At 46.2% G+C, this 22,272-nt stretch overlaps 1 protein-coding gene across 1 annotated transcript; it reads left to right on the forward strand.

The window, feature by feature from the left end:
- Positions 1 to 187: 187 nt before the first annotated feature.
- Positions 188 to 21,903, forward strand: LOC311105984 (pre-mRNA-processing-splicing factor 8). The gene is made up of 43 exons (XM_084148234.1): positions 188 to 322; positions 907 to 1,027; positions 1,245 to 1,413; positions 3,359 to 3,523; positions 3,720 to 3,938; positions 4,229 to 4,441; positions 4,609 to 4,734; positions 4,878 to 4,983; positions 5,384 to 5,574; positions 5,868 to 5,987; positions 6,143 to 6,332; positions 6,691 to 6,810; positions 6,999 to 7,133; positions 7,498 to 7,627; positions 7,954 to 8,150; positions 8,456 to 8,662; positions 9,026 to 9,189; positions 9,353 to 9,479; positions 9,694 to 9,886; positions 10,153 to 10,340; positions 10,579 to 10,817; positions 11,015 to 11,161; positions 11,338 to 11,548; positions 11,866 to 11,982; positions 12,177 to 12,424; positions 12,730 to 12,909; positions 13,210 to 13,345; positions 13,468 to 13,637; positions 13,849 to 13,978; positions 14,080 to 14,226; positions 14,495 to 14,655; positions 14,889 to 15,080; positions 15,353 to 15,590; positions 15,839 to 15,967; positions 16,116 to 16,229; positions 16,515 to 16,688; positions 17,058 to 17,251; positions 17,524 to 17,763; positions 18,098 to 18,239; positions 18,540 to 18,680; positions 18,931 to 19,070; positions 19,459 to 19,661; positions 21,155 to 21,903. The coding sequence occupies exons 2-43, from the start codon at positions 919 to 921 to the stop codon at positions 21,307 to 21,309; spliced, it is 7,017 nt and encodes a 2,338-aa protein (XP_084004360.1). The 5' UTR covers positions 188 to 322; positions 907 to 918; the 3' UTR covers positions 21,310 to 21,903.
- The last annotated feature ends 369 nt before the right edge of the window (positions 21,904 to 22,272 follow it).

Consider the following 22,272-nt stretch of genomic DNA (forward strand, 5'->3'; position numbering starts at 1 on the left):
TGACGAAACATCCGTTTCTTCATCCGGGGACTTTGAATTACTGCGCGTGTCTTCTACGTTTGCGCATCTTCTTGCGTAGTCCCCTTTGTTTGTGTTGCTCGAAATCCATCAAACAGCGTACTGTACGTTCGTGAATTCCAGGGAAGTGCGCGCAACGTGCGGTATCGTTCACACTGCGTGCTTTGGACAGGAGGAAGGCTAATCAACACAGTCGTGAAAAGCGCGGAAAAGTTCATTGAATTTTTACAGAGAGATGTTGTTATAATCGTGTGCAAACCAAGGCTATTTTCAATACAAAGCAGTTGCTCTGGACGTGGAGGAGGTATGTTTTGCCAGATCCTCTGGTTGTGTAATTGATCCGGTTAGCATTAGCAGACTAACGTTAGCTAGCTAGCTAGCACTTTCATTATGGGCCTTCTAAAAAAAAAAGAGTTGTTGCCCAATTAATAACTACTAGCCAACTAGCTAGCTAAATCAAACCACGTATGAGCGGTTTTATTAATCTGTTGGTGTACTAATTTGCCCGCGTGCTTTTTCCCATTGTGTGTGTTAACGACCCACTTGAATTTGTACGTGTACTACAGCTACAAAGCATTCGCTAATTAAGCTAGCGACCTAGCTAGCTTTCCAAACTTTGCACTGCTAAAGATTTCACCTACTAACTAGCAAACATTAGGACATATTGACAAAATAATTACTCTGTTTTAAATCATTTATATTTATCAGAAAGCAGCAGCTATTGTTCACGTGTTGGTAAATCGAAACATTTCATGATGAATTTGGTTGGAGCACAATAAGATGATGCATTACTTGTTATTGACATGCATGGACTATGTTCGTTGCTGAAGTACTACCGAACTAATAATACATTTTTTTTTATCGTTTTTTTTTTTTAAATCTTTCTAGTTGTGAGCCGCAATGGCAGCTGCCTTCCCTTATAGAGGGGTACCTGGTGGAATGCCACCAGGTATCCATCCCCCAGCCCAGGTTCCAGATTACATGTCTGAGGAAAAACTGCAAGAGAAAGGTGGGTTCAGCTCAATGGAGAACTTTTGATCCATGTGTTTTATCTAATGTACAGCTACTGGACTGGCCTCATGTATCTGTCATCTACCAAAAACCATAACATTTCATTGCCCCTTTGCCAATGATTTCCATGGGGTTGTTATTCAATTCATGAAATGGACAATTCCTTTGCATGAAAATATAATTCAACCATTATTGTTATTTTCCCAATACCACAGCCAGAAAATGGCAGCAGTTGCAGGCGAAACGCTACTCTGAGAAGAGGAAGTTTGGGTTTATTGACGCCCAGAAGGAAGACATGCCACCTGAGCACGTCCGTAAGATCATTAGGGACCACGGTGACATGACCAACAGGAAGTTCCGCCACGACAAGAGGGTCTACCTGGGGTAAGAAGCAACTTCCCAGTGTGTCTATGGAACTCTGGTGATTTGGAGAAGAATTTGGACAATTTTATGTGTATGATATTCAGGAGTAAAAGTATGGCGTCCCTGCAAAATAAATAGTGGTGGTACGCCGTACTGGTAAAACATGAGACTATCACAATAATCAAAACAAAATGTAAAAACTGTAGGGTTTTACAACATTATTTATCATTACCGCATGTCAGAGGCATGAAAAATGAGCGAATGGACTTTAAAACGGGTGGTATAGCCTACACTCCATTATATGTGGGTAGACGAGAACACAGATATTTTGCCAAGGCAGCGATGAGTCCTCGGCCAGCAGTGGACACACAAAATCTGGCCAAATGTCGTACATTTTTTTGTAACGGATGTCTCTTTCCATTCATCATAGTTTGGAGGCTGGAAATATGTTGTGAGTGGATGAACATGCGCGGGTAGCCTATTAAATGATCCCTTTTGAAGTGATTGTTTGACCAGCGTGTGCACACAGTACAGGGAAGATATTAATTCTACTTTCACCCCGACGATATCGCACATAGTTTGTTTACCATTTGAACCTGGTTGCTAGATGTTTAATTTCATGTAGAGAATACAGTAGTGAAATCTACAGTGAAGATGTTATCAATTATTGCATGAAAGCGTCAGCTGTTCCGGATGACTGTGATCTTCGTAGCTGATGTAAGACCTTTAAACAGGTTAACATACGCAAGGCCTCGGGGCCAGACGGAATACCAGGATGCATACTCACTGACATTTTCAACCTAGCCCTGATCTGGTCTGTGATGATAACTTTCAAGCAGACCACCATAGTCCCCGTGCTCATGAACGCCAAGGTAACCTGCCTAAATGACTATCGCCCCATAGCACTCACATCTATAGCCATGAAAGGCTGATTATGGCTCACATCAATCATTACAGACACCGTGGACCCAATTCAATTTGCATATCGCCCAAACAGATGACGCAATCTCTATTGCACTTCACTCTGCCCTCGCCCACCTGGACAAAATGAATAACTATGTAAGAATGCTGTTCATTGACTACAGCTCAGCATTCAAAACCGTAGTCCCCTCCAAGCTCAGGACCCTGGGACTGAACACCTCCCTCTGCAACTGGATCCCTGACTTCCTGATGGGCAGGAAACGGAGTGGCAAGCACTCCCCCATCCACATCGATGGGGCTTTAGTGGAGCGGGTCGAGAGCTTCAAGTTCCTCGGTGTCCACATCACTAAGGAATTAACATAGTCCACACACACCCACACAGTTGTGAAGAGGGCACGACAGCGCCTGTTCCCCATTAGGAGGCTGAAAAGATTTGGCATGGACCCTCAGATCCTCATCTACACCATTTGAGAGCATCTTGACTGGCTGCATCACCGATTGGTACTGCAAGGCACCTGACTGCAAGGCGCTACAGAGGGTGGTGAGTATGGCCCAGTACATCACTGGGGCCGAGCTCCCTGCCACCCAGGACCTCTACACCGGGCAGTGTCAGAGGAAGGCCCAAACATTTTTACGTCTACAGCCACCGAATTCATAGACTGTTTGTTCTCTTTGCTACCACACAGCACACTACCTGCATTGAACTTTTTTGCACGAACTCTCTTGCTCTGACTATGCACACACACTGGACTCTACTCACACACATACTTACACTGACAACACACACTACATACGCTCACACACAACACGCACACGCATGCATACTGACACCACACAAAAGGAGAGAAAAAATGACCAGGAAGTAAGCAGTCTACACCTGTTGTTTCCGAAGCATGTGATAAATGTTTTTTATTGTAGTTTGCTAACCATGCCCCCCCCCCTTCCTCTTTTCACCCATCTCCCCTCCTCCCAACACTCACACACCTCTTCCTCACTGTCTCCACTTCCCTTCCCCCCCCTCCTCTTTGTGCGGTCTTCTCCACAGAGCCCTGAAGTACATGCCCCACGCGGTGCTGAAGCTACTGGAGAACATGCCCATGCCTTGGGAGCAGATCAGAGACGTGCCTGTCCTGTACCACATCACCGGAGCCATCTCCTTCGTCAACGAGATCCCCTGGGTCATAGAGCCTGTCTACATCGCCCAGTGGGGGTGAGACAAACTAATATTCTGTTCATGCATGTTTTTTTTGGTATATTTTTAAAGTGAAGGAACAATTGGGGTCTGTTTTTGGATTGAAGCATGCCTAGTTTCCGTAAAAGTCCTCTCTTTGAATTGTTAGAAACTATAGTTAGCCATAGATGCCTCAAACCACCTAGATGATCCTTGTTCTATCCTCTCTCCGTAGCGCCATGTGGATCATGATGCGTCGTGAGAAGCGGGACCGTCGTCACTTCAAGCGTATGCGTTTCCCTCCCTTTGACGATGAGGAACCTCCGCTGGACTACGCTGATAACATCCTGGACGTGGAGCCGCTGGAGGCCATCCAGATGGAGCTGGATGCAGAAGAGGACTCTTCCGTGGCGGAGTGGCTCTACGAACACCAGCCCCTCAAGGACGCCAACAAGTGAGTCACAGCAAAACCTGTTTTGTTTCTCTCTGGACAGTCCTGATGCAGAAAGGGCACTTGCACACTGAGTTTCGCTTTATTTTCAAATGAGCATGGTTTAAACTTTAAACTATTGCCTGGTGGTCACCAGAACATTATCACACCGTACCAAATACCTTAAACCTTTTAATGTAAGCCACAAAGTTGAAATCAGTCAAGTATTCTTCAAGACAAAACACGACTAGAATTGATATCAATTGTCTTGTCCTTGAATGAACCTGCCTTGCTCTACTTCCCTCCAACTCCAGGTATGTGAACGGGACCACGTACAGGCGCTGGCAGTTCACCCTGCCCATGATGTCCACGCTGTACCGTCTAGCCAACCAGCTGCTGACGGACCTGGTGGACTACAACTATTTCTACCTGTTTGACCTGAAGGCCTTCTTCACCTCCAAGGCCCTCAACATGGCCATCCCCGGGGGACCCAAGTTTGAACCCCTGGTTAGGGACATCAACCTCCAGTAAGAGCCTCGGTCTTGAGTCTAATGTTACTACTTAGTGGGGACTCTAAGTACATTACTGTACATTGCTGTATCAAAACGTGTTTTTAGTACTGTCTAACATGTGGTGGCTTTTGGGCATTACACTGTTGAAGTATCTGTTCCTCAACTCTCTTCTCCCATCTCAGAGATGAAGACTGGAACGAGTTCAACGACATCAACAAGATCATCATCAGACAGCCAATCAGGACAGAGTACAAGATCGCCTTCCCATACTTGTACAACAACCTTCCCCACCACGTTCACCTCACCTGGTGAGAAAGATGCCCTCTACTGACATTACTGTCTATCTCATACAGGCCCCAGAACAAACTCCTTGACTCCAGAAATGGACAACTCCTATTGACTCGCACACATTTGCTTGATACGCCACCAATGCTAACTAGTGTTTCTGTAGGTACCACACTCCCAACGTGGTGTTCATCAAGACTGAGGATCCTGATTTGCCAGCGTTCTACTTTGACCCCCTGATCAACCCCATCTCCCACAGACACTCGGTCAAAGTATGTGTTGTTTTTAATGTACAGTATGTAATGCACTGCAGCCAAATTGCCCTTCAGGGACAAAGTTCTCTTGAATTGTAATGAACCATGCCCCAGCAGCACCTTTAACTCAGTCTAGACTAGGGCACAGAAATGTATTCTCAAATTGTATCTACCTAGCTAATAGCCCTCCTACAAAGGCGCACTTGCATTGGTTTGCTTGCAAGTGCGTAACGACTGGAGGAAAATTGTATTGAATGGTGGGTTACTGGTTGAGCTGAACCTGTGCTGCAGTTGGTCCATCAGCATTCAAACACTTATTTTGAGATTGGGGAGTCAACTAATAGCGGATACCGCTCCTGTTGTTGCTGTCCCCTCACCCCCACCCCCCAACTTCTCACACATGCTCTCACCCCTACAGAGTCAGGAGCCTCTGCCAGAGGATGACGAGGAGTTTGAGCTTCCAGAGTACGTGGAGCCCTTCCTGAAAGAGACACCCCTCTACACAGACAACACAGCCAATGGAATCGCTCTGCTCTGGGCGCCACGCCCCTTCAACCTGCGCTCTGGGAGGACCAGGCGGGCCATCGACATCCCACTCATCAAGAACTGGTGAGGAAACACTCAAATAACATTATTTGGTAACGTTGATGTAGTATGGGAATTGATATTGCTGTGTAAATGTATTTATTGCCTGTTTTTAAACCAGGTAAGTCATTGGAAACATTCTCTTTAACAATAATACTCCGTAGCATGTCCTACATAGACCTCTAATGGCTGAAGATGACTGCTATATCTGTGAACTCTTATCTCTGTGCTGATATTGTAAACCTAATAGAAATGGCATATTAATACTAAATGAAAATGTAATTAGTGAGTGTCTGCCTGACTGCCTCCCCTGTCAGGTATCGTGAGCACTGCCCGGCCGGCCAGCCAGTGAAGGTGCGTGTGTCTTACCAGAAACTGCTCAAGTACTACGTTCTCAACGCTCTCAAACACAGACCACCCAAAGCCCAGAAGAAGAGGTAAGCATCAAGTTCTTCTCAAGAACAATGTTTGTTCGTAGATGTTTGATACGGAAAAATAACTGACATTTACTATTTACAGCACCATTTTGTTGAAATAATATTACCACAATTACAACAGAATCTGACCAGCCTCCACTGTCCTCCCCTACCAGGTACTTGTTCCGTTCCTTCAAAGCCACCAAGTTCTTCCAATCGACTAAGCTGGACTGGGTGGAGGTGGGCCTGCAGGTGTGCAGACAGGGCTACAACATGCTCAACCTGCTCATCCACCGCAAGAACCTCAACTACCTGCATCTGGATTACAACTTCAACCTCAAGCCTGTCAAGACCCTCACCACAAAGGTAACCAGTCAAACTAGATGCCAGCTTGATGTAAAGAGAAGTAGACCCAAGTCTGGTCTGAAAACAACCCCTTGCCCCAGCTTACCGCTGCCCTTCTTACTGAGTTGCAGAACTAAATCCTAATCTGTAGTAGCACAATATCAAGGAGTTTTATCTAACCTGCATTAAGGTAACAGTTTAGGGGTGTTAGGGCCATGTTCAGTAGGCACATTTTGTGGAACGTTACAGATATAAATATATGTAGAACAAACATGCCTCTGACACATAGAATAAGGAATCACGTCAGCTCTATTCATGGCACGAGTTCCACAATGTTGTGCCCTGCTGAATGCGCCCGTGGTGTCTGTCCCTTCTTCAGGAACGTAAGAAGTCCAGGTTCGGGAATGCCTTCCATCTGTGCAGAGAGGTGCTGCGTCTCAGCAAGCTGGTGGTGGACAGCCACGTACAATACCGACTGGGCAATGTGGATGCTTTCCAGGTCAGTAACACACACTTGAATCGCATCAAAGCTCCAATAAAATATTTATTTATGTGGTGTTAAATAGCATGATTTGATTTTGGCTCACAATTGGAAGTACCTGTTTTTAGCAAATGAGTCAAACCTATTTCAATTTAACGTCTTTCCTAATATGTATTGTTTTTCCCTACTTCCTCCTTGGTCTGTAGTTGTCAGACGGGCTGCAGTACATCTTTGCCCACGTGGGCCAGCTGACTGGCATGTACCGCTACAAGTACAAGCTGATGAGACAGATCCGCATGTGCAAGGACCTCAAGCACCTCATCTACTACCGCTTTAACACCGTGAGTACGGAGTATACACATACACACAGACTTTTATCTATGTAAAGTCCTGTGTAGCTCAGTTGGTAGAGCATGGCGTTTGCAACGCCAGGGTTTTGGGTTCGATTCCCACGGGGGGCCAGTATGAAAATGTATGCACTCACTAACTTTAAGTCGCTCTGGATAAGAGCGTCTGCTAAATGGCTAAAATGTAAATGCACACACAAACATGACCTTTTATTGCAGATTTAGTAAAGCAAAAATGTCTGAAACACCAATACCAATAAGTGAAACCTCTGCTCTATAATATATTGGTGGTTATTTTGGGACAGAACTAAAGGCTGAGTTTGTTGTTGAAGGTGTGTGTTTTCCTGTGTGTTCTCAGGGTCCGGTGGGTAAGGGTCCAGGCTGTGGGTTCTGGGCCCCAGGATGGAGGGTATGGCTGTTCTTCATGAGGGGCATCACCCCCCTGCTGGAGAGATGGCTGGGCAACCTGCTGGCCAGGCAGTTCGAAGGTAAGGCCTTTTAACTTCCCCTTTGTCATAGGGGATGTTAGAATTGTTTGTGTGATATTAATCATTATCAACTAAGGCAGTATGGCCTATCAATGAACTACTTGTTTGCCCAGTTGCTTTTGAGCCCTTGAACAATCACAAATATTTAGATATGTGTCTGTTTGTGAAGGGTTAGGAAAGGGGGGAAAAGGAGGACCATGAACTGTGACGATAAGAAAACAGTAATTAATTCACTATGGATCATTGATATACTAACATGAGAAGCTCTCGTACTGATGGTGTTCCCAATCCGTCTATCAACCAATCGTGAATGTCCCCTTCAACAGGTCGTCACTCCAAGGGCGTGGCGAAGACTGTGACGAAGCAGCGCGTGGAGTCCCACTTTGACCTGGAGCTGCGTGCGGCCGTGATGCACGACATCCTGGATATGATGCCTGAGGGCATCAAGCAGAACAAGGCCAGAACCATCCTGCAGCACCTTTCTGAGTCCTGGCGCTGCTGGAAGGCCAACATCCCCTGGAAGGTATGAGATTATAGGGGGAAAGGAATGTTCCAGGGGTTTGTGTGCTTGGTTTTACTGCCGAGAAGGTATGGGCAGTTCAGGGAATGCAGAGTAGATGATTGCTTTAAGAATAATTATAGGTGACATGTTATAGAAATATAATCTTTCATCAAACACAGCTGTCTTCAGCAATGACGATTTTGTAAGCAATAAGCGCAATTTGATTCCCTGAAAGGTAAAACATTTACCTTGCCAGGAAGGTACTTCATTTACACCTATCCAGTACTGACCGCTTTTGACCCGTCTAATCCGTGTCCTCCCTCCAGGTCCCAGGCCTGCCCACCCCCATCGAGAACATGATCCTACGGTACGTGAAGGCCAAAGCTGATTGGTGGACCAACACGGCCCACTACAATCGCGAGCGAATCAGGCGTGGCGCCACCGTGGACAAGACGGTGTGCAAGAAGAACCTGGGCAGACTGACCCGTCTGTACCTGAAGGCCGAGCAGGAGAGGCAGCATAACTACCTGAAGGTAATACAACACATACCATGGTCCTCATTTATGGGGAAGAAGGCACTAGGTAACTGCATAGCTGATGCAACCATGGAGGTAGAACACATAGTTTTATCTCTATGGTGCAACTACCTTCTCTGCTGTGAGGAGTGTAGACAATTCAGCCATGCAACAGCAAACCAGCAGAGTTAACAGGGCCACCAGTCTCTCAAGAACAGGCTGAGTCGGTAGTATAATACTCTGACACTTGTATAAAATAAAGTGCTGTTGACACTGTGTGTTCGTGTCTTTTTCTATAATTTAAAGGTATAGTTAATTTATTTATTTGTGCGAAATACATTTAGAGCAGTGTGTATATAATGTGTAATCTGTGTCTCCCAGGATGGTCCATACATCACAGCAGAGGAGGCTGTGGCCATCTACACCACCACGGTCCACTGGCTGGAGAGCAGACGCTTCTCCCCCATCCCCTTCCCCCCGTTGTCCTACAAACACGACACCAAGCTGCTCATCCTGGCCCTGGAGAGGCTCAAAGAGGCCTACAGGTAACACAAACACCCTGTAGCCTCCTGTTAGGGAAGCTGTACTGCTAAATGCTACATTTGATAGCTTATTGGGTAATAAGATGGCTGTAGATTCTTTCTGCTGAGGTATGTTATTTATTTGCTCTTGCGGTGATTTGACCGTGTGTTTGTTTTTTCTTTCCAGTGTGAAGTCCAGGCTGAACCAGTCCCAGAGAGAGGAGTTGGGGCTGATAGAGCAGGCTTATGACAACCCTCACGAGGCCCTGTCCAGAATCAAACGTCACCTGCTCACACAGAGAGCCTTCAAGGAGGTTAGTCCCAGGACCAACTCTATATACACACTGGGCTTTTTGCCTCTTGATCAATTCATTAGCAACTTAAGTTACTCTGAAAACATAAGATACCCTCTAGATTTCACCCCATTTTTTGTCTAACTAGATTAAGATTATTTGAACACTGTTCTATGAATTTAGCACTCACCCATTCCACTCCAATCACTCTCCTCTCCCCCCTCCCTCTCTCTAGGTGGGCATTGAGTTCATGGACCTGTACAGCCACCTGGTGCCTGTGTATGACGTGGAGCCCCTGGAGAAGATCACAGATGCCTACCTGGACCAGTACCTGTGGTATGAGGCTGACAAACGACGTCTCTTCCCCCCCTGGATCAAACCGGCTGACACAGAGCCTCCTCCACTCCTCGTCTACAAGTGGTGTCAAGGTGAGGACTAGGTTGGGTAGACAACATTGCTTTCAGAAGTCTCAAAATGTTGAGTGTGTTGCTTATAGTAGTTGTATTTATTTATGTACTGTATATGTGTATTCACAAAGCCAGCGCTTTAATTCAATGCTGCCAATGCATGTGGTATAATAAGAAAACCTATCTACACCCCCTGCAATTGTTTCTGTTTGACGTTTTCAATAATTATATATCCATTAATGCTGGCCAAAAACACTGTCTGATTATATCCTATGTTTTGTTGCCAGGCATCAACAACCTGCAGGATGTGTGGGAGACGATGGAGGGGGAGTGTAACGTGATGCTGGAGTCTCGCTATGAGAAGATGTATGAGAAAATAGATCTGACGCTGCTCAACAGACTGCTGCGTCTCATCGTGGACCACAACATCGCTGACTACATGACCGCCAAGAACAACGTGGTCATCAACTACAAGGTGAGACCACCTTGCCATCTCGAGGAGGGGTTTGTTGTGCAGGGTTTGGATCAAATCAATTTCAGTCAATTCAGGAAGTAAACTGAGATTCCAATTTTCCTCATTCAAAAGCAATGAAGAAGATATTGTATTCACAGTATTTGCATTGTGCCTATCTATTTTAATTTTTTTGTCGTACCTTGTACTTCACTGCTTATATATAGACCCAACGTCTCATCCTTCCTCTCTCCCATCCCAGGACATGAACCACACCAACTCGTACGGTATCATCCGTGGTCTGCAGTTTGCCTCGTTCATCGTGCAGTACTACGGCCTGGTCATGGACCTTTTGGTGCTGGGGCTCCACCGGGCCAGTGAGATGGCCGGACCCCCTCAGATGCCCAACGACTTCCTGTCCTTCCAGGATACAGCCACAGAGAGCGCCCACCCCATCCGCCTCTACTGCAGATACATCGACCGCATACACATCTTTTTCAGGTACACAAGTTACACAACACCTTATATAGGAGTTTGTACTCCTTAACTGACGCTTCATCAAATACCTGAGTAGGAGCAGAAGACACACACCAAGTTTTACTTGGTGCAGACTAACGTCTCAGACTTATCCACGTAGGTATCTGTTGGAATCTGTAGAAGCTCAGTGATTGACATGTCCTCGTTTCTCCTTCTTCCAGGTTCTCAGCTGATGAGGCCAGGGACCTGATCCAGAGGTACCTAACGGAGCACCCTGACCCCAACAATGAGAACATTGTGGGCTACAACAACAAGAAGTGCTGGCCCAGAGACGCCAGGATGAGACTGATGAAGCACGACGTCAACCTGTGAGTCCCCCCGTTGCTTGTTCTTTAAGATGGAGTTTATATGGTACTGTAGTTGAGAAAATAATGCAGTACTCGTGTGACATGTATTGACGTGAGACCTGCACATTTGTTATTATCCATGCAATACTCATATCTTGTGAAATAATAGTTGTCCCTCCCTCTCTGTAACCGTCCAGGGGTCGTGCTGTGTTCTGGGACATTAAGAACCGCCTACCTCGCTCTGTGACCACGGTCCAATGGGAGAACAGCTTTGTGTCCGTCTACAGCAAAGACAACCCTAACCTGCTCTTCAACATGTGTGGCTTCGAGTGCCGCATCCTGCCCAAGTGTCGCACCAGCTACGAGGAGTTCACCCACAAGGACGGAGTCTGGAACCTGCAGAACGAGGTGAGAGGGGAAACGGAGGGGTGGAGAGAGAAGGGCCTGAGGAAGAGTGATGTTACATGGTTAAAAGTTGATTTCTAAGGACACCAGTTGACCCTGTCCTGCGTCTCAATGGCGATACAGGGGAACAGTGGCGTGCTAAACAATCATGGCAGCCGCCACCAGATACAGTCAGACCTCCACCTTGGTTGACTGGAACTGATACGCTGCTACACTTTTGGCCCTTGTACCAAGGCCTTGTACCAAGGGTAACTGTCCCTTTAACTGTAGGATAAATGCAGTGAGAAGGCTGTGCTTACTGTGTGTCCGTCTGTGTGTAGGTGACCAAAGAGCGTACTGCCCAGTGTTTTCTGCGTGTGGATGATGAGTCCATGCAGCGGTTCCACAACAGAGTCAGACAGATCCTCATGGCCTCAGGATCCACCACCTTCACCAAGGTAAACAACTCCTTTACAAAACACAACTGTTCCTTTCTTCACTGAGATTGTTTTTCTCACATTAAATATAATTGTGTATAAAACTATACCAACTAAATAAATTATCAAAATTAATTTAATCATTTTTGCGTTCATAAATGTAGTTTATAGTTATGAGAACCGTGTTAATGTTTAATTACTTTATCTCCCCTTAGATTGTGAACAAGTGGAACACGGCTCTGATAGGTCTGATGACGTACTTCCGTGAGGCGGTGGTGAACACCCAGGAGCTGCTGGACCTGCTGGTGAAATGTGAGAACAAGATCCAGACCCGTATCAAGATCGGCCTCAACTCCAAGATGCCCAGTCGCTTCCCCCCTGTGGTCTTCTACACCCCCAAGGAGCTGGGAGGGCTGGGCATGCTGTCCATGGGACACGTCCTCATCCCACAGTCAGATCTGAGGTAAGCGCAAAACTGAGAATATGTAGAAGCTAGGGTTTGTCTAGACCGGGCCATAGACGTTCCTGTATGAGGTTCACAAAGTCCACTTGCTGCAAGCTTAGATAACCTTAAATTGATAGAAATGTATGCCTCAGAGCTGGATAACGATATAACATTGCTAGTTAACTAATGAAGAGGGGCCTGGCTACATTACTGCCTCCTTGAAATGTAGCTATTACATATTGATACATGTTTTAAATTACGAGTTAGAGGGAAGCTTTTCTTCTTGACACTAACCCATCTTGCCCCCCTTCTCTCTCCCTCAGGTGGTCGAAGCAGACTGACGTTGGCATCACCCATTTCCGGTCAGGTATGAGCCATGAGGAGGACCAGCTGATTCCTAACCTGTACCGCTACATCCAGCCCTGGGAGAGCGAGTTCATCGACTCACAGAGAGTCTGGGCAGAGTATGCCCTGAAGAGACAGGAAGCTATCGCACAGAACAGGTACTGAACACCTCATACACAGGCAAGACAGTTGCCCCATCTCAAATCCAACCCCTAGTCCCTACGTAGGCTGGATTTAAGCTCCACTCTACGTACTTAATCACACACTGCACTGATGGCTCCACATGGAGATTTTGGTGCATGCCAGCATGTGTAACTAAACATTTTAGAGGTTTTGCTAAGGAGAACACTTGGTGGGGTGTAAACCCAGCCTTAGCTGCATAGTCTGTAACCAGATGGTCTTATGGTTGAGGCTTAGTACTATAAGAGTTGATAGATGTCTTGTGTTGTCCATGTCAGGCGTCTGACCCTGGAGGACTTGGAGGATTCTTGGGACAGAGGTATCCCCCGTATCAACACCCTGTTCCAGAAGGACAGACACACGCTGGCCTACGACAAGGGCTGGAGAGTCCGCACTGACTTCAAACAGTACCAGGTAAAACAGGAACCAGGGGGTACTGCAGATTATGGACTTGGAAATTGACAAATTAAATTCTGGTAAATGCCTTCCGCATATGTCCAGACATTAATGCTATGCTCTTTCTCATTGTGTCCTAGGTTCTGAAGCAGAACCCGTTCTGGTGGACCCACCAGCGTCACGACGGGAAGTTGTGGAACCTCAACAACTACAGGACAGACATGATCCAGGCTCTGGGAGGGGTGGAGGGCATCCTGGAGCACACGCTCTTCAAAGGAACGTACTTCCCCACCTGGGAGGGTCTCTTCTGGTCAGTACCACACAATAATTCACTATATGTCGTAGATTGTTATTGTTGCGTGTTTGTGTGTGCGTGTACATAGATGTTCAAACATTTTCAGAAGTATTTGTGGTATGCATGCTCAGACACATGTTTTGCAGTATAACATCAGTAATGTAGATGTGAGGTATGGAGTTTTACCTCGCTGACCTCCAGCCTTATAATCACTACTTCACCACAGGGAGAAGGCCAGTGGCTTTGAGGAGTCCATGAAGTGGAAGAAGCTGACCAACGCCCAAAGATCTGGTCTGAATCAGATCCCCAACCGTCGCTTCACCCTCTGGTGGTCTCCCACCATCAACAGGGCCAACGTGAGTACCTGACTACACTCACACGGATGCATTTCCCATATTTGTTGTTTTGCTACTTATATTGTCACTCACAATCACGCTCCGTACTCTGTCCTCTCTAGGTGTACGTGGGTTTCCAGGTGCAGCTGGATCTGACCGGGATCTTCATGCATGGAAAAATCCCCACCCTGAAGATCTCCCTCATCCAGATCTTCAGGGCTCATTTGTGGCAGAAGATCCATGAGAGCGTGGTCATGGATCTCTGTCAGGTACATTACTAGGAGCTTAAATCTCAACTTGATGTATTTGCTTCAATCAGGGATCACAGGAAGTCTGATGACCCTGAGACATGGCTGTAGACTCCAATAATAAATTTGTGTACCTTTGCCTTCACTGCCTTTCCGGGCAGCAATAAACAAATGTCACTGCATTTTGTTAAGGACATTCTCTACCAACATCACAAAAAAACGTGGTTGAAAAGTCCGTTTTGATTGTATAAAAACCTTTCCAAAAAATGTTTCCTCTGTCTGTATGTAGGTGTTTGACCAGGAGCTGGATGCCCTGGAGATCGAGACGGTGCAGAAGGAGACCATTCACCCCAGGAAGTCCTACAAGATGAACTCCTCCTGCGCTGACATACTACTCTTTGCCTCCTACAAGTGGAACGTCTCACGCCCCTCGCTGCTCGCTGACTCAAAGTACGTCACTACAATATTTTTAACCTTGTCACAGGTTAACACTGAAGCCATTTATTAGTTTGTTGGATATCCATTTTAATATGCCAGCTCAAAATGGAAACGGCTTCCAAACTTCGATGACATAATAGATCCAAGTTTGTCAAGAAGCCAAGTCATTCTTCCCATTTTATAAAGACCTTATTTCTCTGTCTTAGTACTAATTAATCCTTGACCTCTCTCTCCCTCTTCTTCAGGGATGTGATGGACAGCACCACCACCCAGAAGTACTGGATCGACATACAGCTTCGCTGGGGAGACTACGACTCTCACGACATCGAGCGCTACGCCAGAGCCAAGTTCCTGGACTACACCACCGACAACATGAGCATCTATCCCTCCCCCACTGGGGTGCTCATCGCCATCGACCTGGCCTACAACCTCCACAGGTTAGCATAGCTACGCTAGCATTTCTGCTAATGTCTGCATGATAAGTAATGGAGAAATGTTCGAGCCTGTAGACATGAGTTCTAGCATTTCCTCTAATGTCCACATAAGTGATTGGACGTTTTTTTAGCGTAGCTAGTAGTCTTGTATGGTTGTCAACAGTTGCCCTCTCAACTCAAGGGGGTTACTGAACACTTGTTTGTTACATCTATTACATGACATAGGAACTCACCAGCCACCCTCTTTCTTTACTCTCCTCCCTCCCTCCCTCCAGTGGGTACGGTAACTGGTTCCCGGGAGGCAAGCCCCTGATCCAGCAGGCCATGGCTAAGATCATGAAGGCCAACCCTGCTTTGTACGTCCTGAGGGAGCGCATCCGTAAGGGTCTGCAGCTCTACTCCTCAGAGCCCACTGAACCCTACCTGTCCTCCCAGAACTACGGAGAGCTCTTCTCCAATCAGATCATCTGGTTTGTGGACGACACTAACGTCTACCGTGTCACCATCCACAAGGTGAGTGAGGAGTCTGGGGCGGAATTAGAATTATTAGAGAACAGATATTCTGAGATTCATGTCAACGGATTCTAATTATATGGGTTGGATTCTGTCTGGCACAACAGTGTACCTCTAGAATAGTTTTTAATGCTGAGTGAAACATTTTCAGACAAATAAACATTTATGAAAATATATACTGTTAGGTAACTAGTCTGTGTTTAGCATCTATCTTCAGTCATGTAAATTCTCCTGCTCTGTCCTTGCAGACGTTTGAGGGTAACTTGACCACTAAGCCCATAAACGGAGCCATCTTCATCTTCAACCCCAGGACAGGCCAGCTCTTCCTCAAGATCATCCACACCTCTGTGTGGGCCGGACAGAAACGTCTGGGACAGGTACATCTTCAAATAAAAAAGACCTGTCACTCTCTTTAGCAATGCACGGGGCAATAAGACTCTCTGGAAAGGAGGAAAAACAAAACCTAATGGAAGACTAGTTATTATCAATGCTTTCCTTTCCTTCCTGTCTTCCCTCCCTTTATAGCTGGCGAAGTGGAAGACTGCTGAGGAGGTGGCTGCTCTGATTCGTTCCCTCCCTGTGGAGGAGCAGCCCAAACAGATCATTGTCACCAGGAAGGGCATGCTGGACCCCCTCGAGGTGAGACCCCATACCTCACAATCACATCGATTGATTGATTACACTTCACACTACACCTCATTGATATAGTCAGCATTAATCTGCCCATTTTTCACATCAGTACAGATGAAGGAAAGGATTCGGTTGAACTTGACTGAGATAAATATTTTGACTATTGCAATGATCAGTGATACATTTTGATATAATTGAGATGATTAATATTAAAAGACTGAGATGACCAATGTGGAGCAATTACCATCTCTTTACAACCTAACATATTGTATTTTTATCCCTTCCTCCTCCCAGGTCCACTTGCTGGACTTCCCCAACATCGTGATCAAGGGCTCTGAGCTGCAGCTGCCCTTCCAGGCCTGTCTGAAGGTGGAGAAGTTTGGAGACCTAATCCTGAAGGCCACCGAGCCTCAGATGGTCCTCTTCAACCTGTACGACGACTGGCTCAAGACCATCTCCTCCTACACCGTGAGTCTACTTTCTACTCTTTGTACTAGAATGAGACTTAAGCAAGATGGTGGTAGTATTTGTAGAATTACTGGCTCAAGGCACTCTCCACCCACACAGTGTGTGGCAGTTCACTTCCTGTGACCGGTAATACTAGAATGAGACTAAAAACTATTTAACAGCGATTTCTGCCAAATGTAGCCGATAGTGGTCAATGTAAAAAGTATACATAGGAGCCAGCTTCCTGAAGAATGTTGATATTTATGGCATCATTGTCTAGTCCTGTTTCTCATTCTAGAAGCTCTTCTAGAGTGGAAATGTTTTATTGGAGATGTTTCTGTCATACCCTTGTTTAACCAGTGTCTGTATGGCTCTGTTTCCTCTCTCTAGGCGTTCTCCCGTCTCATCCTGATCCTAAGGGCACTCCATGTGAACAACGACCGTGCCAAGGTGATCCTGAAGCCTGATAAGACCACCATCACAGAGCCTCACCACATCTGGCCCACGCTGACCGACGAGGAGTGGATCAAGGTGGAGGTGCAGCTCAAAGACCTCATCCTGGCCGACTATGGAAAGAAAAACAAGTGAGTGGCTGTGGTGGCCTTCGTAAAGCTGTCATGAAGCTTCATAATGCTGTCATACGTATATTAACTTTTATGTGCCATTATGAGAGTTCACAAATTCACAACACCTCTCAAAGAAAAATCTCTAACAATTTCAATAAGTTAATGCAAAAATGCACAATACTATTTTGGTAGAATCAAAGAGCATCTGGGATTCCCACTACAAGCGAGCATGCATTTCATTCCCAAACCTCCCTCAGCCATATCTGACCTTAACCCTCTGTCCTCTCCAGCGTGAACGTGGCGTCTCTGACCCAGTCTGAGATCCGTGACATCATCCTGGGCATGGAGATCTCTGCTCCGTCCCAGCAGCGCCAGCAGATCGCTGAGATAGAGAAGCAGACCAAGGAGCAGTCCCAGCTCACCGCCACGCAGACACGCACAGTCAACAAACACGGAGACGAGATCATCACCTCAACAACCTCCAACTACGAGACACAGACCTTCTCCTCCAAGACAGAATGGAGAGTCAGGTATGTAGGGGGGAGACTATTTGGATTTTAAATGTTGTAGCTTTCTCTACATCTTTACAATAATAAATACAGTGATATCATACAATATGATTGTGACATTGGAGTTAGGTATATATATCCTTCCACTGTCCCTTGGCGCTGACAAAGGAATGTAATACACTTTCTTGGAGCTTTATGATTGTTATATTATAGTTAGTCCTCAAAGTCCATAGCTTAAGAAGGGAATAGAGCACCTATAGTGGCTCTTTGATAACTTGACCTTTTTAAGAATTCCTTTCTGTTTCTATTGTCTTCTCTTAAAGTCATAACATGGTTCTTCCTCTTCCTCCTGCAGGGCCATCTCTGCTGCCAACCTGCACCTGAGGACCAATCACATCTACGTGTCGTCTGATGACATCAAGGAGACAGGCTACACCTACATCCTGCCCAAGAACGTCCTCAAGAAGTTCATCTGCATCTCAGACCTGCGTGCCCAGGTCAGTACCGGAGCCTACGCTTTATCCTCTCCTAGTTGTCTCTCTGCTTGTGACCCTTGTTGTGGTAAAATGCCTACCATGATGCTAAAACAGTCTAATCACTCTACCTTCATCTCTTTCAACATCTCATTATAGATATTATTGTAATTATCTTTATATAATTTATATATAACTGCTTATATAGATAGAACAGGACAATTTGGTCTTAGAGTACAATCAATCCTGTCTATTGTATAGTTTTTTTAAATATGTAAATCTGAATGTGTGTGTTTCTGACGTGTGCATCCCCTCTGTCTTCAGATTGCAGGTTACCTGTACGGCACCAGTCCCCCTGACAACCCTCAGGTGAAGGAGATCAGGTGTATCGTCATGGTACCCCAGTGGGGAACTCATCAGACCGTCCACCTACCCAATCAGCTGCCTGGACACGAGTACCTCAAGGTACGGACTTAGGGGATACCGGACACACTCGGACACACACAAGCATATAACACGATTTGATGCCATGTGATGCATGTTGTTTACTGGATCATGTCTCAGTATGTGTTCTGCCCCGATCATGGCTCATTTCCTTGTGTTTTTATGTATGCCGTAGCCTTTGAAATTGGAAGCGTTCAGTTCCTGATCGGGGCAGAACACACACATACCCCTCTGCTTCCCCTGTGTCTCACCTCTTCTCTACCTCCTACAGGAGATGGAGCCCCTGGGTTGGATCCACACCCAGCCCAACGAGTCTCCCCAGCTCTCCCCCCAGGACGTCACCAGCCACGCCAAGATCATGGCTGACAACCCCGCCTGGGACGGGGAGAAGACCATTATAATCACCTGCAGGTAGGAGAGATACTTTTGTACTTGCTTTTTCTTAACTCTTACCAGCAGTGATTTTGCATATAGCTGCTAATTTGAGAAAGGTTTTACTTGATGACAGACAGGGCCAACAGCGGTTTTAGAGGGCATTATTGTATGTTGGTTGGTGTGACCAACTGGGTTTGAAGACAGGCTGTCTACTCGTCACTAGACTGGGTTAGCCTGCTGCGCTAAGGCCTTCAGGACTGGTGCAAGGTTATTCATCACACAAGTCTAGTTCACCGTCCCAACCACCCCAGCTACATTTGTTAACATTGATCAAGTCCACCTATACATGCATCACTCTTAACATTTCAAGTTGCATCATGTACATCAACGCTAACTACAGTATAACATCTTTATTCATTTCCAGTTTCACTCCCGGCTCCTGCACTCTGACGGCCTACAAGCTGACTCCCAGTGGGTACGAGTGGGGCAGACAGAACACAGACAAGGGCAACAACCCCAAGGGCTACCTGCCCTCCCACTATGAGAGGGTTCAGATGCTTCTGTCTGATCGCTTCCTGGGCTTCTTCATGGTGCCTGGACAGGTCTCCTGGAACTACAACTTCATGGGTGAGTAGTGCATAGAACACGGGATTCTCTGCTTTGCAAGCCTAAGCCTACACTGCTTGGCGGGCGGATTTCGAAGACACAGATTAAACCTATTCCTAGACTAAAAAGCATGCTAAATGGAGAATCTTGTATAATGGCTTACCTCTGTTATCAGTGTCTTCAAATCTTAGTGTATTTGAAACCAATAAATTCAACATCAGTGTAACATCAGGGAAATAAGCATATTAGGAAAAGTATCATTTTACAACCACCTGCTTGCAGTGTGTTTGATCGTCAGCATACACTACATGACCATTATATTATTTTTATGACCAAAAGTATGTGGACACCTGCTTGTCGAACATCTCATTCCAAAATCATGGGCATTAATATGGAGACGGTCCCCCCTTTGCTGCTATAACAGCCTCCACTCTTCTGGGAAGGCTTTCCACTAGATGTTGGAACATTGCTGTGGGGACTTGCTTCCATTCAGCCAGAAGAGCATTAGTGAGGTCGGGCACTGATGTTGGGCGATTAGGCCTGGCTCGCAGTCGGCATTCCAATTCCCCCCAAAGGTGTTTGAGGTCAGGGCTCTGTGCAGGCCAGTCAAGTTCTTCCACACCGATCTCGACAAACCATTTCTGTATGGACCTCGCTTTGTACTCGGGGGCATTGTCATGCTGAAACAGGAAAGGGCCTTCCCCAAACTGTTGCCACAAAGTTGGAAGCACAGAATCGTCTAGAATGTCACTGTATGCTGTAGCGTTAAGATTTCCCTTCACTGGAACTAAGGGGCCTTGCAGGAACCATGAAAAAGAGCCTCAGACCATGATTCCTCCTCCACCAAACTTTACAGTTGTCACTATGCATTCGGCAGGTAGCGTTCTCCTGGCATCCGCCAAACCCAGATTAGTCCGTCGGTCTGCCAGATGGTGAAGCGTGATTCATCACTCCAGACGACGCTTGGCATTGCGCATGGTGATCTTAGGCTTGTGTGCGGCTGCTCGACCATGGAAATCCATTTCATGAAACTACCGGCGAACAGTTCTTGTGCTGACGTTGCTTCCAGAGGCAGTTTGGAACTGGGTAGTAAGTGTTGCAACCGAGGACAGAATTGATATGCGCTTCAGCACTCGGCGGTCCCATTCTGTGAGTTTGTGTGGCCTACCACTTCGCGGCTGAGCCGTTGTTGCTCCTAGATGTTTCCACTTCACAACAACAGCACTTACAGTTGACCGGGGGGCAGCTCTAGTAGGGCAGAAAGTTGACAAACTGACTTGTTGGAAAGGTCGCATCCTATGACGGTGCCACGTTGAAAGTCACTAAGCTCTTCAGTACGGGCCATTCTACTGCCAATGTTTGTCTATAGAGATTGCAAGGCTGTTTGCTTGGTTTTATGCACCTGCCAGCAACGGGTGTGGCTGAAATAGCCGAATCCACTAATATGAAGGGGTGTCCACAAATCTTTGGTAATGTAGTGCATCTCAATAATACATCCTCCTCTTCTCTTTCAGGTGTTCGCCACGACCCCAACATGAAGTATGACCTGCAGCTGTCCAACCCCAAGGAGTTCTACCACGAGGTCCATCGGCCCTCTCACTTCCTCAACTTCGCCTCCCTGCAGGAGGGAGAGATCTACAACGCAGACAGAGAGGACATGTACGGTTGAGACTGGCACTCCGCTCAGCGATTAGAGGATTACACCTCTATTGTAGACATTCTATGACATGGAAATCCTTATGCGGCCCTGTCTAGTACAGTCAGACGTATCATTTGGCCCAGCCAGTTGTGAAGTTATGAACATAACTACTGCTCCCTGGAGGGAAACGAGGTACAGCACAGCTTGGCAATCTCCATAGCTGTGATGGACCAAGTGTACCAACTTATAGGGATGGCCTGAAGATGAATTGTTTGTTCGAATTGGTTGCCCTCTCCCCTCAGATCTCTCCAATAAGGCTTCAGCATGTGAATTCTACTGCGTTTCATTTGTCTTTCCTTTTGACACTGTTGCGAATGTGTACTGGTATTTGTGTCTGTCTTCAGTCTGTAGTAGTTGATATAGCTGTAAGATTCATTTTTGTGGCATTTCTTTAATCATATTCATAATGCTCTTTTTTTCTCCCATAGAAACTGAACTGTCATTGAAAATTGAATTGATATGTCCTGTGTTTTTTACGCTAGCATTCTATTACACTTTCTATGTTGTGTATTCATTGTGGACTCTGTAGTTTGGGTTTAAATAAAGATCGACGTTTTATAAGTATTTGCCCTTGTTTGGTTGTCTGTCAGTTTGTGTGTGAGTGCAGTGATCATGTATTTTGTGAATAGCACTGTCATATAACAAGGACACACCAGATATACAGACTGCCATGGTACTTAACATGATGTATGCAGTCAAACTAACTGGTGGTGGCTCAGCTGGAAGAGATGGGACAGGGCCCAAGCTGTGGCCAAAGACCACAACAGGTAGCTTAGTGGTTAAGAGCGTTGTGCCAGTAACCGAAAGGTCGCTGGTTCTAATCCCCGAGCCGACTAGGTGAAAAATCTGTCGATGTGCTCTTGAGCAAGGCACTAAACCCTAATTGCTCCTGTAAATCGCTCTGGATAAGAGCGTATGCTAAATGACAAAAAA

The sequence above is a fragment of the Coregonus lavaretus genome (assembly GCF_964263955.1).
Source record: "Coregonus lavaretus genome assembly, chromosome: 30".
In the NCBI taxonomy this organism is placed as follows: Eukaryota; Metazoa; Chordata; class Actinopteri; order Salmoniformes; family Salmonidae; genus Coregonus; species Coregonus lavaretus.

Excerpts from the sequence above, each read along its gene's own strand:
- LOC311105984 (XM_084148234.1), top strand. The coding sequence starts at position 919 with ATGGCAGCTGCCTTCCCTTATAGAGGGGTACCTGGTGGAATGCCACCA. Across the intron at positions 5,575-5,867 it reads ATCCCACTCATCAAGAACTG|GTATCGTGAGCACTGCCCGG; the intron begins GTGAGGAAACAC and ends CTCCCCTGTCAG. Across the intron at positions 6,333-6,690 it reads TCAAGACCCTCACCACAAAG|GAACGTAAGAAGTCCAGGTT; the intron begins GTAACCAGTCAA and ends TCCCTTCTTCAG.